General features: G+C 43.2%; 1 protein-coding gene across 2 annotated transcripts; it reads right to left on the reverse strand.

The window, feature by feature from the left end:
* Positions 1 to 6,986: 6,986 nt before the first annotated feature.
* On the reverse strand, positions 6,987 to 8,596 carry LOC139259990 (gamma-crystallin S-1-like). Of its 2 annotated transcripts, none has more exons than XM_070876013.1 (3): positions 8,588 to 8,596; positions 8,244 to 8,486; positions 6,987 to 7,262 (listed from the first exon to the last, which is right to left on the reverse strand). In XM_070876013.1, exons 1-3 carry the CDS (start codon positions 8,594 to 8,596, stop codon positions 6,987 to 6,989), a joined length of 528 nt encoding a protein of 175 aa, XP_070732114.1. The 2 variants fall into 2 exon arrangements, with proteins under 2 accessions (XP_070732114.1, XP_070732115.1); XM_070876014.1 differs by having other exon boundaries at positions 6,987 to 7,255; positions 8,240 to 8,486.
* Positions 8,597 to 17,469: the final 8,873 nt, after the last annotated feature.

Here is a 17,469-nt window from a genome sequence, read left to right on the forward strand (position 1 = left end):
TAGTTCTAGTCTCCCCGACCAGTGGAAACAACCTCTCTGCCTCTATCCTGTCTATCCCTTTCATTATTTTAAATGTTTCTATAAGATCACCCCTCATCCTTCTGAACTCCAACTAGTAAAGACCCAGTCTACTCAATCTATCATCATAAGGTAACCCTCTCATCTCCGGAATCAGCCTAGTGAATCGTCTCCGTACCCCTTCCAAAGCTAGTATATTATTCCTTAAGTAAGGTGAATAGAACTGCACGCAGTACTCCAGGTGCGGCCTCACCAATACTCTGTACAGTTGCAGCAGGACCTCCCTGCTTTTGTACTCCATCCCTCTCGCAATGAAGGCCAACATTCCATTCGCCTTCCTGATTACCTGCTGCACCTGCAAACTAACTTTTTGGGATTCATGCACAAGGACCCCAGGTCCCTCTGCACCGTAGCATGTTGTAATTTCTCCCCATTCAAATAATATTCCCTTTTACTGTTTTTTTTTTATCCAAGGTGGATGACCTCACATTTTCCAACATTGTATTCCATCTGCCAAACCTTAGCCCATTCGCTTAACCTATCTAAATCTCTTTGCAGCCTCTCTGTGTCCTCTACACAACCCGCTTTCCCACTAATCTTTGTGTCATCTGCAAATTTTGTTACACTACACTTTGTCCCCTCTTCCAGGTCATCTATGTATATTGTAAACAGTTGTGGTCCCAGCATCGATCCCTGTGGCACACCACTAACCACCGATTTCCAACCTGAAAAGGATCCACTTATCCCGACTCTCTGCTTTCTGTTAGCCAGCCAATTCTCTATCCATGCTAATACCTTTCCTTTGACTCCGCGTACCTTTATCTTCTGCAGTAACCTTTTGTGTGGCACCTTATCGAATGCCTTTTGGAAATCTAAATACAGCACATCCATCGGTACACCTCTATCCACCATGCTCGTTATATCCTCAAAGAATTTCAGTAAATTAGTTAATCATGATTTCCCCTTCATGAATCCATGTTGCGTCTGCTTGATTGCACTATTCCTATCTAGATGTCCCGCTATTTCTTCCTTAATGATAGCTTCAAGCATTTTCCCCACTACAGATGTTAAACTAACCGGCCTATAGTTACCTGCCTTTTGTCTGCCCCCTTTTTTTAAACAGAGGCGTTACATTAACTGCTTTCCAATCCGCTGGTACCTCCCCAGAGTCCAGAGAATTTTGGTAGATTATAACGAATGCATCTGCTATAACTTCCGCCATCTCTTTTAATATCCTGGGATGCATTTTATCAGGACCAGGGGACTTGTCTACCTTGAGTCCCATTAGCCTGTCCAGCACTACCCCGCTAGTGATAGTGATTGTCTCAAGATCCTCCCTTCCCACATTCCCGTGACCAGCAATTTTTGGCATGGTTTTTGTGTCTTCCACTGTGAAGACCGAAGCAAAATAATTGTTTAAGGTCTCAGCCATTTCCACATTTCCCATTATTAAATCCCCCTTCTCATCTTCTAAGGGACCAACATTTACTTTGGTCATTCTTTTCTGTTTTATATCTCGGTAAAAGCTTTTACTATCTGTTTTTATGTTTTGCGCAAGTTTACTTTCGTAATCTATCTTCCCCTTCTTTATTGCTTTCTTAGTCATTCTTTGCTGTCGTTTAAAATGTTCCCAATCTTCTAGTTTCCCACTAACTTTGGCCACCTTATACGCATTGGTTTTTAATTTGACACTCTCCTTTATTTCCTTGGTTATCCACGGCTGGTTATCCCTTCTCTTACCGCCCTTCTTTTTCACTGGAATATATTTTTGTTAGCACTATGAAAGAGCTCCTTAAAAGTCCTGACAGAGTCGTCCGCTTTTAGAATGGGAACGATGGGGCTCACCCAGTCACTGAATTCAACAGGCGAGATGATGCCCACTCGCAACAGCCGGCCCAATTCACTCTCGATTTTCTCCTGCATCACATACGGCACCGCTCTGGCTTTGTGGTGCACTGGCCTGGCGTCCGGGGTGATGTGCCTTTGAAAGTCCCAATGCCTGGTTGAAATAGTGAATCGAATTGTTGTCGGACTTGTGAGCACGAACTTCGTTCCACCGAGGACATTGCGTCAACATCCCCCCATTTCCAGTTCATCTCAGCTAACCAGCTCCTCCCCAACAGAGCAGGACCATTGCCCGGGACAATCCAGAGTGGCAGCCTGTTCACTAGCCCTTTGTGTGTGACAGCCATCATTGCACTGCCTAGCACCGGAATGATTTCCTTGGTGTAAGTCCGTAATTATGTCTCAATACGTTCTAATTTGGACCTACTGACTTTGAGAGGCCATAGCTTCTTGAATTGCTGAACGCCCATGAGTGACTGGCTGGCCCCAGTGTCCAGCTCTATGCATACTGGGATGCCGTTCAACAAAACCCTCATCGTCATTGGTGGCATTTTGGTGTATGAACTGTGAACATTCGCCGCTGAACCTCGGCGTCCATCGATTTGCCCCAAAATTCATCCTGCCTCACAAAACCCTCTTCTGGTCCCTCTGTCTCATATATCAGTCTGGTTGCAGGTTTTCTACACATTCAAGCTAAATGGCCACTGAGATTTCAGTTTCTGCAGATCTGGCTGAATGTTTTCCCCCACACCTCCAGCATGAGTTAAAGTTTCCATTGTTAGGGACAAAGGGACTCTGGCCAGGAATTCCACGCTGACTGTCCCTTTTACTGCTCTTAAGTACCCTATATGTGGGTGTCAATGGCCCCATCCCGGGCCACGTTGTCGACTATGATGGCGTGAACGTCTGTTCAGCCTGCCATTGTCTCTGTTGAAATCCTGCTCTGGGATCTATTGCTGCCTGGTAAATGTCGGACTGCACCTGCCTGCCTGCGGGGCTCTGAGTAGCATTGATGATGTTGACTCCCTGATCCAGCGCCGCGTTAGAGGCAGAATTGCGCGTATAAATCATTTTAGTCTCTTCCTCCCCCGCCATGAAAGTTTGAGTTAACAACGCGTCCACTTCCAAGGTCAAGTTCTTGGTCTCATTTAACTTGCGAAAAATTCCCACATGGCCGATACCCTCGATGAAGAAGTCCCTTAGCATCTCCCCCCTGCAGGCGTCTGTGAACTTACAGAGGCTGGCCAAACGCCAGAGTCCGCAACAAAGTCCGGTATGCTCTGTCCTTCACAGCGCCGGTGGGTGTAGAATCTGTGTCGAGCCATGTATATGCTGCTCGCCAATTTGAGGTGCTCACCGGTTAATTTGCTGAGCTCCTCAAAGGTTTTGTCCGACGGCTTTTCGAGTGTCAGTAAGTCCTTCATGAGCGCATAAGTCTTTGGCCCACAGCTGGTCAGGAGATGAGCCCGTCGCTTGTCGGCTGCTGCATCCCCCAGCCAGTCTTTAGTTACGAATCTTTGCTGAAGCCTCTCGACAAAATCGGCCCAGTCTTCCCCAACACAGTACCGTTCCTCTGTGCTAACGGTGGCCATTCTCGTGGGTCGTGAATTCCCGTTGCTCATCGCCAATGTAAAGTCCTTACTCTACAGCATGAAACCACACGAGGCACATTCCAGAGACAAGGCCACTCTGTGACCTTAGCTTTTTATTACAGGACTCTAGAAGTGCTGACCCTGCGTGGGACCTCCCTTTATGTACCTGTGTGATCAGGTAAGGAGTGTCTCCCACAAGTTCACCCCCTGTGGTCAAGGTGTGCATCTAAGTTGAGTGTATACAGTAATACAGTGGTGTTACATTGTAGTTAAAAACATGACATGATGTAATTGGGATTATGGAGACATGGCTCCAGGGTGACCAAAGCTGGGAACTCAACATCCAAGGGTATTCAACATTCAAGAAGGACAGACAGGAAGGAAAAGGAGGTGGGGTAGCGTTACTTGTTAAAGAGGAGATTAACGCAATAGTAAGGAAGGACATTAGCGTGGATGATGTAGAATCTATATGGGTAGAGCTGCGAAACACCAAAGGGCAGAAAATGTTAGTGGGAGTTGTGTACAGACCACGAAACAGTCGTAGGGAGGTTGGGGATGGCATCAAACAGGAAATTAGGGATGTGTGCAATTAAGATACAGCAGTAATCATAGGTGACTTTAATCTGCATATTGATTGGGCTAACCAAATTGGTAGCAATATGGTGGAGGAGGATTTCCTCGATTATATAAGGGATGGTTTTCTAGACCAATGCATCAAGGAACCAACTAGAGCTGGCCATCCTAGAGTGGGTGTAACGAGAGAGGTTTAATTAGCAATCTTGTTGTGCAAGACCCCTTGGGGAAGAGTGACCATAATATGGTAGAATTCTTCATTAAAATGAAGAGTGACACAGTTAATTCGGAGATCAAGGTCCTGAACTTAAAGAAAGACAACTTCGATGGTATGAGATGTGAATTAGCTAGGATAGACTGGCGAATGATACTTAAAGGGTTGACGGTGGATAGGCAATGGCAGACATTTAAAGATCACATGGATGAACTTCAACAATTGTACATCCCTGTCTGGCATAAAAATAAAACGGGAAAGGTAGCTCAACTGTGGCTAACAAGGGAAATTACGGATCGTGTTAAATCTAAGGAAGAGGCATATAAATTGGCCAGAAAAAGCAGCAAACCTGAGGACTGTGAAAAATTTAGAATTCAGCAGAGGAGAACAAAGGGTTTAATTAGGAGGGCAAAAATAGAGTATGAGAGTAAGCTTGCAGGGAATATAAAAACTGTCGACAAAAGCTTCTAGAGATATGTGAAGAGAAAAAAATTAGTGAACACAAATGTAGGTCCCTTGCAGTCAGAATCAGGTGAATTTATAATGGTGAACAAAGAAATAGCAGACCAATTGAACAAATACTTGGTTCTGTCTTCACTAAGGAAGACACAAATAACCTTCCAGAAATATTAGGGGACCAAGGGTCTAGCAAGAAGGAGGAACTGAAGGAATTCCTTATTAATCAGGAAATTGTGTTAGGGAAATTGATGGGACTGAAGGCTGATAAATCCCCAGGGCCTGATAGTCTGCATCCCAGAGTACTTAAGGAAGTGGCCTGGAAATAGTGGATGCACTGGTGGTCATTTCCAACATTCTATGGACTCTGGATCAGTTCCTATGGATTGGAGGATAGCTAATGTAACCCCACTTTTTAAAAAAGGAGGGAGGGAGAAAACAGGGAATTATAGACCGGTTAGTCTGACATCGGTAGTGGGGGAAATGTTGGAATCAATTATTAAATTTGTAATATCAGCACACTTAGAAAGCAGTGACAGGATCGGTCCAAGTCAGTATGGATTTATGAAAGGAAAATCATGCTTGACAAATCTTCTAGAATTTTTTGAGGATGTAACTAGTAGAGTGGACAAGGGCGAACCAGTGGATGTGGTGTATTTGGACTGTCAAAAGGCTTTTGACAAGTTCCAACACAAGAGATTAGTGTGCAAAATTAAAGCATATGGTATTGGGGGTAATGTATTGACGTGGATAGAGAACTGTTTGGCAGACAGGAAGCAAAGAGTAGGAATAAACAGGTCCTTTTCAGAATGGCAGGCAGAGACTAGTGGGGTACCGCAAGGTTCAGTGCTGGGACCCCAGTTATTTACAATATATATTAATGATTTAGACGAAGGAATTGAATGTAATATCTCCAAGTTTGCAGATGACACAAAGCTGGGTGGCAGTGTGAGCTGTGAGGAAAATGCTAAGAGGCTGCAGGGTGACTTGGACAGGTTAAGTGAGTGGGCAAATGCATGGCAGATGCAGTATAATGTGGATACTTTGCTGGCAAAAACAGAGAGACAGACTATCTGAATGGTGACAGATTAGGAAAAGGGGAGGTGCAACGAGACCTGGCTGTCATGGTACATCAGTCATTGAATGTTGGCATGCAGGTACAGCAGGTGGTGAAGAAGGCAAATGGCATGTTGGCCTTCATAGCGAGAGGATTTGAGTATCGGAGCAGGGAGGTCTTATTGCAGTTGTACAGGGCCTTGGTGAGGCCATACCTTGAATATTGTGTACAGTTTGGTCTCCTAATCTGAGGAAGGACATTCTTGCTATTGAGGGAGTGCAGCGAAGGTTCACCAGACTGATGCCCGGGATGACAGGACTGACATATGAATAAAGACTGGATCGACTAGGCTTATACTCAGTGGAATTTAGAAGAATGAGAAAGGATCTCATAGAAACATATAAAATTCTGGCGGGATTGGACAGGTTAGATGCAGGAAGAATGTTCCCGATGTTGGGGAAGTCCAGAATCAGGGGTCACAGTCTAAGGATAAGGGGTAAGCCATTTAGGACCGAGATAAGAAGAAACTTCTTCACTCAGAGAGTTGTGACATGTGGAATTCTCTACTACTGAAAGTTGTTGAGTCAAGTTCGTTAGATAACTTCAAAAGGGAGTTAGATGTGGTCCTTACAGCTAAAGGGATCAAGGGGTATGGAGAGAAAGCAGGAATGGGGTACTGAAGTGCATGATCAGCCATGATCATATTGAATGGTGGTGCAGGCTCGAAGGCCGAATGGCCTACTCCTGCACCTATTTTCTATGTTTCTATGAATGACCGACCGCAACTTCAGGATTTCTGCACGAGGATGCGCATGTGCTACAACCTGAAGTTGTGGTCAGTTTCAAAGAGGTAATAACAACGAATGTTTGATACCCCTGGCTTAAAGAGTGTCCTGTTAGTGATTGTAAGGCTGATTATACGGTGCGAAGATTAGGGGATAACTGATATTACTAAGCATTGTTTTCAGAACAGAATCTCATCCTTTCCCAACAGTGTGAATGGCCTACTCCTGCACCTTTTTTCTATATTTCTATGTCATCTGGGAGGAGCAAATGACCTGAATTTCCCCCCCCCCCCCCCCCGAAGCTCCCCCTATGATTTTAAGTCCTGTGATGCACTCTTTCTAATATATTATTTACATGAGAATCCAAAATATAAATTGAGTGAGCCGATGCATGTACTTTATTTTTTGATCATTTTAACAAGGACAATCATATTTTCAAGAATGATCTAGAAGTCCCTCATACGCCTGAAAGATCCGACAGTTGAGTTGTAGCCGCCCCAGTCACTGAATCTCCTGTATTCACCGGGTCTCATGAAGTACTGGCGACCTCTGTAGTTGGGTTGTTCATAGAAGTTCCAGTAACCGTCCATCACATGGCAGGAGTGAATGTCACGGTAACGGAAACGATCGTAGACAGATGGACAGTCATCCATGAATTCCATCATCTGTCCTCCAAAGTCAGGCCTCTCGTAAATCTTCATTCGGTAGTTTCCACCTCGGTACTGGAATCGAAATAAAATCATATTAATTTTCCAATTTTAAATATATGCAGTAAAATTGAAAAATAGATCAGGGAGAGTAACAAGGCTGTTGAGCAATCATAGGATTCAAATGAAGTTATGAATCGTGAATTCAAAGCATAATTTGATAAACATTTCCGGAACCCTTTCATAAACGTACACCCTGTAACTTCCTCACAACTAACACAATGCTTATTTTCCAAGCATTGCCAACCTTTAAGCTTTGGGAGTAGAGTTGTATCTCGTGGGTAACTGGAGAGGGATTTATTCCAGCATATAAACATAGAAACATAGAAAATAAGTGCAGGAGTAGGCTATTCGGCCCTTCGAGCCTGCACCACCATTCAAGGAGTTCATGGCTGAACATGCAACTTCAGTACCCCATTCCTGCGTTCTCGCCATACCCCTTATAGGTTTGTTATTTTGTTTAACTCTATGTGATTGTTAAATTAAAGCCACTACCAAAACTCAAATTTTCACCTTCTCTCCACCACTATCAACGGAACAATCACTGATGTTCAGAGCTGGAGGGTAATCAGCCAAAAAGGGCTATTATCCTACATTTCCATGTTAACTTATCTGTGGTTGTGCTATAAATGGCAGGGATAAATAACCTTTTACAATTCATAGTACAATATTTTTGTGACTTAAGTACCACTGAAGTAAGAACCTTGATGTTAATGTTCCTTTTGCTCTGGTTCTTGCAATCCTTTAACTGTTCAGTGCCTTACATCATTCACTTTGCTCACATTTTGATGTTAAAGTACAGTATAGTAGTTACAGATTCTAAATGAACTATTAATCTTTAATTTTTGGAAAAGGAGTGGAAATAATAAAAGTACCATCTTCTTAAATAAGATAGAACAAGAATAAAACTATTGCATAAAAGAGGGGAGGGTATACTGAAAGACAGTTAATAATAAAAGACATATCAGCAAATAATTTGGTGAATTTGTAACTTACGTATGGGTAGGTGCGACATGACCTGATGTTGTCATTGAATCCCATCCAGCGTTGGTAGTCAGGATATTCTCCCCTGCTCAGAACATACTGGTATCCCATGTAATTGGGTCTCTCATACCCCACCCACCAGTCACTCTCCACACGGATGGAGTTACAGCGGCTGAAGTAAGGTGACAGGTCAGCACAGTCAGTATTGCACTCGTAGTGCCGACCCTGGAAGTTCCTGTCCTCGTAAAAGATGATCTGAAAAAAAATACATCAGTTCAATAATTTACCAAAGTAATATTTTTTTAAATGTTACAAAAATATTCTCACGAAATGCGAAACATAACAGCCAGCCAAACCTTGCCCATTTTGAGTTCAGTTAGGTAGATTCGACTACACGTGCTGCTGTTTGCTATAACTTGGTATTTATATGCTAGACTGAAAGACCACTGTGGAGAATATCTTTGTTATTCTAATGATTCAAGACTGTATATCAGCAAAAAGAGGAACAAAAGACTTGCTATGTAGAGTGTAGAGAAACACTGGTATTCATACTAACCAACGCCATTGATCTTTTCATTTTGCTTTCGTGTCATTGTAATTGTTCTGTAACAAAAAGGAAATTAAGGATGAAAGTTCATGATGCTTTCACGTGCTTCATTGGCTGTAAAGCACTTTGGGGCATCCTGAGGTCATGAACGGTGCTATATCAATGTAAGTTACTTTCTTTCTGTCGAAGACCTGGCATTATGTATATACCTACAAAATGTCTTACTTCCAATGTTGCTAATTCTGTTAAAAGTATACAGCCTTCTCTAGTTTAGTGCACAGAATATTACATAGAAACATAGAAACATAGAAAATAGGTGCTGGAGTAGGCCATTCGGTCCTTCGAGCCTGCACCACCATTCAATATGATCATGGCTGATCATTCAACTTCAGTACCCCATTCCTGCTTTCTCTCCATACCCCTTGATCCCTTTAACCGTAAGGGCCACATCTAACTCCCTTTTGAATATATCTAACAAACTGGACTCAACTACTTTCTGTGGTAGAGAATTCCACATGTTCACAATTCTCTGAGTGAAGAAGTTTTTCCTCATCTCGGTCCTAAATGGCTTATCCCTTATCCTTAGACTGTGTCCCCTGGTTCTGGACTTCCCCAACATCGGGAACATTCTTCCTGCATCTAACCTGTCCAATCCCGTCAGAATTTTATATGTTTCTATGCGATCCCCTCTCGTTCTTCTAAATTCCAGTGAATATAAGCCTAGTCGATCCAGTCTTTCTTCATATGTCAGTCCGGCTATCCTGGGAATCAGTCTGGTGAACCTTCGCTGCACTCCCTCAATAGCAAGAATGTCCTTCCTCAGATTAGGAGACCAAAACTGTACACAATATTCAAGGTGTGGCCTCACCAAGGCCCTGTACATCTGCAGTAAGACCTCCCTGCTCCGATACTCAAAGCCTCTCGCTATGAAGGCCAACATGCCATTTGCCTTCTTCACCACCTGCTGTACCTGCATGCCAACATTCAATGACTGACGTACCATGACAGCCAGGTCTCGTTGCACCTCCCCTTTTCCTAATCTGTCATCATTCAGATAATATTCTGCCTTCCTGTTTTTGCCACCAAAGTGGATAACCTCACATTTATCTGCATTATACTGCATCTGCCATGCATTTGCCCACTCACCTAACCTGTCCAAGTCACCCTGCAGCCTCTTAGCATCCTCCTCACAGCTCACACTACCACCCAGCTTAGTGTCATCTGCAAACTTGGAGATATAACATTCAATTCCTTCATCTAAATCATTAATATATATTGTAAATAGCTGGAGTCCCAGCACTGAACCTTGCGGTACCCCACTAGTCACTGCCTGCCATTCTGAAAAGGACCCATTTATTCCTACTCTTTGCCTCCTGTCTGCCAACCAGTTCTCTATCCATGTCAATACATTACCCCCAATACCATATGCTTTAATTTTGCACACTAATCACTTGTGTGGGACCTTGTCAAAAGCCTTTTGAAAGTCCAAATACACCACATCCACTGGTTCTTCCTTGTCCACTCTACTAGTTATATCCTCAAAAAAAAAGAATTGTCAAGCATGATTTCCATTTCATAAATCCATGCTGACTTGGACCGATCCTGTCACTGCTTACCAAATGCGCTGCTATTACATCTTTAATAATTGATTCCAATATTTTCCCCACTACAGATGTCAGGCTAACCCGTCTATAATTCCCTGTTTTCTCGCTCCCTCTTTTTTTAAAAAGTGGGGTTATATTAGCTACCCTCCAATCCATAGGAACTGATCCAGAGTCGATAGATTGTTGGAAAATGATCACCAATGCATCCACTATTTCTAGGCCACTTCCTTAAGTACTCTGGGATGCAGACGATCAGGCCCTGGGGATTTATCAGCCTTCAATCCCATGAATTTCCCTAATATAATTTCCGTGACTAATAAGGAATTCCTTAAGTTCCTCCTTCTCACTAGACTCTTTGTCCCCTAGTATTTCCGTAAGGTTATTTGTGTCTTCCTTAGTGAAGACAGAACCAAAGTATTTGTTCAATTGGTCTGCTATTTCTTTGTTCCCCACTATAAATTCACCTGAATCTGACTGCAAGGGACCTACATTAGTCTTCAGTAATCTTTTTCTCTTTTATTTGAAAATCATTACTGAATTTATGATCTTTATGCAAAATTTTCATGTTGAAACATTTGGATTATGCACAAAGTTTACCTAAAATAAGTCTATTTTGTTGCATTGCTATCTATATTGATATCATTCCTGTGGCTTAAGAAGCTATGGCTTACTTGTAACGGGCTAGTTCTTTGTCAGGACTATTTGCTTTGAATTCCACCACTTTTCCAAATAGACTTTTGATCAAGTCTTTGAGCTTTCTATTCACAAATGATTTAATAGCAGAAAATGTCAATATTAAAAAATAAATAACCAGCTGAAATTCCACGTCAGTCCATTAAATGTCAGTATTATTATTATCCATGTCACTTGGAGCATTCCAGCTATCAGTCTCTGTCATGAGATGCTCCATTATTTGAAAGTGACATATAGAAAGAGATACTAAAAGAACAAAATCTTTGGGGTAGAAATTGGCCTGGTTTGCAGCTCCCGTTAGCGCCTGCAGGGAGCGGTAACGGGGCACTAAAGGGTTACTGACCGGGTGCGGTCAACACTTCTTAAAGGGACACACATCTATCATGTAAGTTTGCATTTAAGCTTTTGGACTGGAGTTTTTTGATTTATTGAAGTAATGGCTTGTTGCAATATATGTTAAAAGTTTTTTAAGTGTGCAGGGAGTGCAGGACATGCTGCTGGACACTTGCAAGGCCTGAAATAGTACAGGAAGACCTCTGAAAAGACAGAAAATACTGGAAATACTCAGCAGATCAGACAGCATCTGTGGAGAGAGAAATAGAGTTCACATCTCAGGTTGAGATGCTACCTGACCTGCTGAGTATTTCCAGCATTTTAGGCTGTCATTTCAGATTTACAGCATCTGCTCGCAGAGGGAAGAGGAAGGCGCAGAAGAGGAGGAAGCAGAAGGAAGGATGCAAAACAGTCCATCCCTTTCTGGCTGGGATATCCAGGATGGAATCATCCACCTGCAGTACCAGTGACCACAAACCCAATTCCCCTGTCAAAATTTGTCCCACACTTTATCTTCCCTCTGTCACTGACCAACACGGCATCCTCTTGGCCACAATGCTGAAATAAAAGCCAGCACAAAGCAAACTTTCCAATCCAACTTTATAAAACTATCCATCCGATATGACATCAAGAAATCAGCTCATCACCCTTATGCATTCCCTTAGGGATTGTCTTGCACGTGCCTTTACCTATCCTACTGATGTCACGCATTGGCTACAGCATGGCCGGTGGAAGACTGCTGACTTTCAGTGGGGGACACTTCAAATAGCCTTGCTGGTTGACCTTGAGGAGATGGTGGCTGGGAGTGTTAATCGAGTGACGGTGTTTCTTCTTCTTTTTCACTCTTCTCTCCCTCTTCTTGGTAAGCTATTGGCTGGGCAGGCTGCATTTCTTGAGTATGTGAAATGAGAAAGGCACTAGGGTGGAATTGTGGTGAGGGGAGGGTGGGAAAGCAAGTGGTGCATGCGAGAAGGAGGATAATGTATGACAGCCCCACCGCTGGCCAAGGACTCAGCCATGCCCTTGCCAAGAATGGCCAGCACTGTCTCCTCCAAGGGGTTCAGGTGAGGCTACGAATGGGAGATGTGCTTCGTGTTTGGTATAGATTGTTGGTAAGGCAAGTTATTGAAAGGCAGTAAGGGCTGAAAGTTGCATTTTTTCACTGCATTGTCATTTTTATTCATTCTAAATGCATTGCCCCTTTAATTGCTAGCCCTTTAATTGCCCACAATGCCTCGCAAACTCCACAGCCTCACTCCCAAAGTCTGTAAGAAGCTACAATGCTGACTTTTATCGGGAACTTTGAGTCAGAGACCTCCATTAATGCCAGCAGGAGGACATTTCATGGTACGTTAGTGCTGCACTCCACATCACCATCCCTAGTGTAAATTTTTCAACGGTAGCACTGCTGACATTTTCAGTGGCCGTTAAGTCAAATTTCCAGTGACACCAGCAATTCTATTGCCGTACACGTATTTTTCCCCTAAAGTTTATTTGCTGGAAAATAAAACTTCAGAAGGATATGCTTTCAGATTAGATGAAGTCAGGTGAGAGGAGGTTCGTGTGGAGCATAAACTGGCACAGACCAGTTGGGCCGAATGGCCTGTTTCTGTTCTGTAAATTCTATGCAAAACATGCAGTAATTCATGATAAATTTTAAGATATTTTTAAAAGTTGGAAAAATTAACATGGTGGAATATTTCAGATTTCACTGGAAATGGAGATTCAGTCATCGATGTACTGATGTTAATTAATCCATTTACTGAGAAAGGTTTTGCTTTCAAAATTGAGCAAAATAAATTTAACACTAGGTACCACTGGTATGGCAGGCCAACAACCTTAGATTTGTTTCAGACTTTTGATTCTGCTGGTTGTATGTGGCGCACTATTGCCCTGGAAACTAAAACAGCAAATGAATAGTCAGCATGGATTTCAAAAGGGAAAGTCCTGCTTGACCAACCTCGTTGAATTTTTTGAAGAGGTAACAGAGAGAGTAGACAAAGATAATGCAGTAGATGTAATTGATCTAGATTTTGAAAAGGCCTTCAATAAGGTACACTATAATAGATTGATGAACAAGGTCAGAGAATGCGGAGTCAGGGGACAAGTAGCAGAATGGATAGCTAACTGGCTTCAAGTCAGAAAGCAGAGAGTAGGGGTAAAGGGTAACTATTCACAGTGGCAGAAGGTAGGAACTGGTGTTCCACAAGAATCAGTGCTGGGACCACTGTTGTTCCCAATTTATATTAACGATTTAGACTTTGGACTTTGGTCACCATATTATAAAAAGGATATAGAGGCACTGAAGAGGGTGCAGAGAAGATTTACAAGGATGATACCAGAAATGCGAGGGTATACATATCATGAAAGCATGAACAGGCTGGGTCTCTCTCCTCTTGAAAAAAGGTTGAGGGTGACCTAATAGAGGTCTTTAAAATTATGAAGGGCTTTGATAGAGTGGATACAGAGAGAATGTTTCCACTTGTGGGGAAGAGCATAACCAGAGGCCATCAATATAAGATAGTCACCAAGAAATTCAACAGGGAATTCAGAAGAAACTTCATTACCCAAAGAATGGTGAGAATGTGGGACTCGCTACCACAGGGAGTGAATAGTATAGATGCATATAAGGGGAGGCTAGACAAGCATGAGTGAGAAGGCAATAGAGGATTATGCTTATAGATTTTGATGAGGAAAGACAGGAGGAGGCTCGAGTGGAGCGTAAATGCCGGCATGGGCTGGTTGGGCAGAATGGCCTGTTTCTGCGTTTTATATCCTATGTAATGTATGTAGCACACTTAGGCCGGAATTTTGCTGGCACTCAGAGCGTGGTTTCAGAGGCGGGTTCTCTGTCAATATATAAAAGATTGACTGCAGGTCAGGATCCCACTGTCATCTCGCCTCCATGTAAGTTTCCCAATGGCAGGTCAGTCTGCGCTTTACAGACCTGACACCAAGTGGTGGGGGAGCCAATTGACATAGTTAAGAGCTTGTTAATAGGTACTTAAACAGCATTTTACCACGCACTTACCATTATTCTACCTTTTTGACAAATTTCATGGCGCTTGGAGATCACGATAGGTAAATAGGTCGAGTTTTCAACGACGCTCCATTGTTCTCTATAGCTGACAGTTGCAAAAGTGGTATAACAGCTAAAATTTCACATCTGTCCACTTTCTAATGTTAGAAGCTGAAGCGTTCAGGATATGGAATACAGTTTTTAGCTGTATGCAATTTGGAAATGTTTGGCGTAAACTCTCTATCCATTGCCACCTCCTTGGAGCAACCTGTCTCACCATTGACAGATCACTTTAGTCATCTCAACTTCAGCTGCCATCTATTCCAGCAGTATCGGTGCCCTTGAAAAAAACTCATCTTGGTCCTCAGAATCCCATCACGATCAGCCCCAACTCCAACATCACCAGGCACACCAGCGGCACCAACAACAACACCAACCTTTTCTGTAATCACCTGATGCTGCATAGGGCATCAGCACCCGACCACATTGCTGCCCAGGAGGCCAGAGATGGCCTCACCATGGCCACATTTACTTCACTTCATGCTATACACCCTGACTACCACATGATGCGCCAGGTTGGCACTACGCCACATCAGCACCATAAAGCATCCCTGCAATGCCCAAGCCATTCCTTTCACACTCATCACCATTGTGGGGGGTACTGTTAGGTCTCACAATTCACTGAAACTCACTAAGCCACTTCTAAAGGTGCACACAAATCTGTCCAAGAAGGCAAAGTGTTGAAAATAAAGAATTCAATGTTTGGCAACACATCAACAAAAATTTTACATGAACATTGCCAATATCACCCAAGTGCGTTGTTAGTTGACATGGTTGCACTAGGATGAGAGTGAGTGTGAGAGGTGGCGAGTGGGATGATTATGTGATGATATAGGTAGAGAGGGGTGGGTGAAGGTGCAAGGCAAATTGGTGTGAGTAAGGATGAGCAGGAGTAGGGTAAGGAAGGCAGAGTAATAGCGATGTAATGAGTGGCACAGCAGGATGAGGTTGAGTGTGGCTTTGCAGTAACGTTGTAGCTGTGCACCTTTGTGCAATGCTTTTCAGAGTTTGCAGCACCTCGGTGCTGCAGAATACTGACAGCACAACTGTCAAAATGAATGTGGACATGGTGTGTTTAAGGAAACCGGCTGATGCGCATCATCAAATGCGTCATCAGACCCACTTCATTTTAATTGGTCGGGAACCTCACAGGGCGGGCTTAACAAGACCCATCAATGGAAAATTCTTCTCATAGAGTGGAATGGAGCTGGGAATAGGGTAACATCTACCTTGGCTGCACTGAGCCCGCCTCGGTATGTGAAATTGCGGCCTTAAAATGAAATTGCAATATCTCAGATATATAGGACATGCAAAAGTATTAGGCAGAGGAAAAAAAGAGCAAAGCCCAGAATGTTGAATCTACATTTCCTGGAGCATCCCTGAAGTGGGTAAGAAGCTCCGACATGAGAACAGGCAATGACACTTCAACTCAATGTAAACATTGCAACACTGAATTCATAATGCTTGTCAAGTTACCTTTCAGGGATTCTGCCTGGTGGACACTGGAAAATATGACTGTCCTGAAAACTGGGCACTCAAGCTTGCTCCTTCAGGCCAGAGGATTTGTAATTGGGCTGTCAGACACATAAGAACAGAAGAAATAGGAGCAGGAGTAGGCCATTTGACCCTGGAGCCTGCTCTGCCACTCAATAAGATCATGGCTGATCTGTTCTTGGCCTCAACTCCACTTCCCTGCTCACTCCCCATAACTCTTGACTCCCTTATCATTCAAAAATCTGTCTCACTCCACTTTAAATATATTCAATGACCCAGCCTCCATTGCTCTCTGGAGTACAGAATTCCACAGATTCACGCCCCTCTAAGAGAAGAAATCTCCATTTTAAATCGGCGACCGCTTATTCTGAAACTATGGACCATAATTCTAGATTCCCCCACGAGGGGAACATCCTCTCTGCATCTACCCTGTCAAGCCCCCTCACAATCCAATACATTTCAATAAGATCACCATTCATTCTTTGGGAAGTTTTTAAAAACCAGCAAAGAATGCTTAAAAAAATGATTAAGAAAGGGAAGATAGACTATGAAAGTAAACTAGCACGAAATATAAAAACAGATGGCAAGAGTTTCTATAGGTATATAAAAAGGAAAAGTGTGGCTAAAGTAAATGTTGGTCGCTTAGAGGATGAGACCGGGGAATGGGGAACATGGAGATGGCAGAAACTCTGAACAAATATTTTATATCAGTCTTAACGGTAGAGGACACTAAAAATATCCCAACAGTGGATAGTCAAGGGGCTATGGGGGAGGAGGAACTTAACATAATCACAATCACGAAGGAGGTGGTACTCAGTAAGATAATGGGACTAAAGGCAGATAAATCCCCTGGACCTGATGGCTTGCATCCTCGGGTCTAAAGAGAAGTAGTGGCAGGGATTGTGGATGCATTGGTTGTAATTTACCTAAATTCCCTGTATTCTGGGGAGGTCCCAGCATATTTGAAAACTGCAAATATAACGCCCCTATTTAAAAAAAGGTATTGTAATTCACCTCCTGAGTGGTCCAGGCATCTGAAGCGCTGCTTAAGCACTCCAATTGTTTTTTTGATGATATTACAAGTGGCTATTTGGCTTTCGTGGTATCACTTCTCAGCTTCTGTCTGGGACTTACGCAGGGGGGGCGTCATCAGCCAGCTCGTAAGGCCATATCCTTTATCCCTAGCAGCAAACTGTGTACTTGTGGCTGACTCTTAAAACAGGTCAGACACAGTGCTCTCACACAGGATGCTGCCTGGAAATTTTGCATTTACTGCCATGATTATTTGCTTGTGGTCGACAACACGTTGGACATTCAGGGAGTGGAATCCCTTGCGGTTTCGAAAAACCTCTGCATCCTGAAAAGGTGCTCGCATGGCGGTGTGCATGCAGTCTATTGCTCCCTGCATCTTGGGGAAGTTTGCTATTCTCAAGAAACTCAAAACCCTCTCAGTCTGTGCCTCCCTGGTCATAGGGAAGCTTATAAAGT

Source organism: Pristiophorus japonicus, chromosome 3 (genome assembly GCF_044704955.1).
Source record: "Pristiophorus japonicus isolate sPriJap1 chromosome 3, sPriJap1.hap1, whole genome shotgun sequence".
NCBI classification, from domain to species: Eukaryota; Metazoa; Chordata; class Chondrichthyes; family Pristiophoridae; genus Pristiophorus; species Pristiophorus japonicus.

Coding starts and splice junctions, on each gene's coding strand:
- LOC139259990 (XM_070876013.1), bottom strand. Junction 7,263..8,243: donor CATGTCGCACCTACCCATAC/GTAAGTTACAAA, acceptor TTTCGATTCCAG/TACCGAGGTGGAAACTACCG.